This window comes from Phytophthora parasitica (genome assembly GCF_000247585.1).
Source record: "Phytophthora parasitica INRA-310 unplaced genomic scaffold supercont2.59, whole genome shotgun sequence".
Classification (NCBI taxonomy): Eukaryota; Oomycota; class Peronosporomycetes; order Peronosporales; family Peronosporaceae; genus Phytophthora; species Phytophthora nicotianae.
The window spans coordinates 25,168-26,604 of NW_008649045.1; the positions used below are offsets into that span (position 1 = coordinate 25,168).

Genomic DNA, 1,437 nt, shown 5'->3' on the forward strand with positions numbered 1-1,437 from the left:
TGGTATTACTAACTTATTGCAATGTTAGTAGTACTATGGAATGTATAGTATAGTAATGAATAAACAAGCAGATGTAGGGCGGCTTGTGGAAGCTTCTAGAAGCTTCCATCCGTCCGAACTGCGGGGGCGGCATTTTTACTTTGACGCGCCCTCCCCCAAGTTCATATCTTTTTGATATATGCTCCCTGTAAAGAAATAGAACCGTTCAAACGAGGCATCCATCATACCATAATAGGTCCTCTGGGCGAGAACGGTAGTGTTCCTCAAATCAAGCAAACGAAATTGCGGAAGTCCTCTGTTACCACCGTGTTGTACGGCAGACCGTCATTGAGCAACCACCTGGCAATGTGCACGTTAAGCTCCTTTGCCGTCGGGCCCCATAGCCTTTGCAGTGCACCTCGTTTTGCCATTGGCTCTTGGGGCGACAAGTGGGCAGATGAGTCGACACTGCTCTGAGACAAGTATCCAGGGGCCGACTCTAGTTGGTTCCGGGCTCACTTAACTTGCTTCTGCATCTCAGCCATACCAACCGGATGCTTGCCATGTTTTGAGACCATGTTGTCCTTGACATTGGAAGTGTGACTCCAACGCCCAAGCCCGCTCATCCACGCATCTCCTGGATGGTTTGCCTGGCTGGAGGCGGTTGCCGCACACAGAATGCATATAAGGGTGAACCGCTCAGCATCGTCATCATCACCCACCGCATAGGGAGTTGCGAGTACCTGTGCCACGTCCCACACGTTATCGCGTTTACCAGGTTCACGGAAGTGATGCACATCAATCGGAATCCCGTATGAGTCCACACCAACAGGACTGTCGGGCGGCAACGTTGCCTCCGACGACTGGCTGCTCATTAGCTCCGTCGTGTCCGTAGAGTCCTGGCTACTGGCAGGTTCTTGAGATGATCCAGGCGCCCACCCCACAATCTCAAAGGTATGTCGCCGATCGTCCGCAGCAACAGTCCCCGCAGACAGATTCTTGGACCTCCAATTCGTGACACACGACGCACTGCAAAATCTATAACGCATCTGTTAGTAAAGTGAATTCAATTATAGAATCTATAATGTTTAAAGTTACTTACCGGACGGCGATGTTGTCCGGGTCGTATAGGCCGTTGGAGCAGAGATGATGGACCGGCCTTTGGCAAACAGAGCAAGGGTCCGTTACCGCGATGTCGGGGTAGTCACATCCAACAAAGGAGCACTTCATTGGTGCGAGAGAGGCGTTGAGCGGGCTGGAAAGGCAGTCTGGGTTGCAATGAAAATCGCAAAGTGAGTGAAAGCTCGCTCAGGTCGCAAGCAAATGAGATTGACTTGCGCATCAGAGCTGAAAAGGACCCGTTGAACGAAGTTACTTTGCAATTGTGCTTGAAGGCTCACCGGCAGCCATTCAACTTGCAATCCCGTTGTGTTCGAGCGAAGAAAACGACGGGAATAT

General features: G+C 51.1%; 1 protein-coding gene across 1 annotated transcript; it reads right to left on the reverse strand.

The window, feature by feature from the left end:
• Window positions 1-494: 494 nt before the first annotated feature.
• Window positions 495-1,209, reverse strand: PPTG_16740 (hypothetical protein; the record flags this gene model as incomplete). The annotated part of the gene is made up of 2 exons (XM_008914220.1): window positions 495-1,008; window positions 1,082-1,209. The coding sequence occupies 2 exons, from the start codon at window positions 1,207-1,209 to the stop codon at window positions 495-497; spliced, it is 642 nt and encodes a 213-aa protein (XP_008912468.1).
• Window positions 1,210-1,437: the final 228 nt, after the last annotated feature.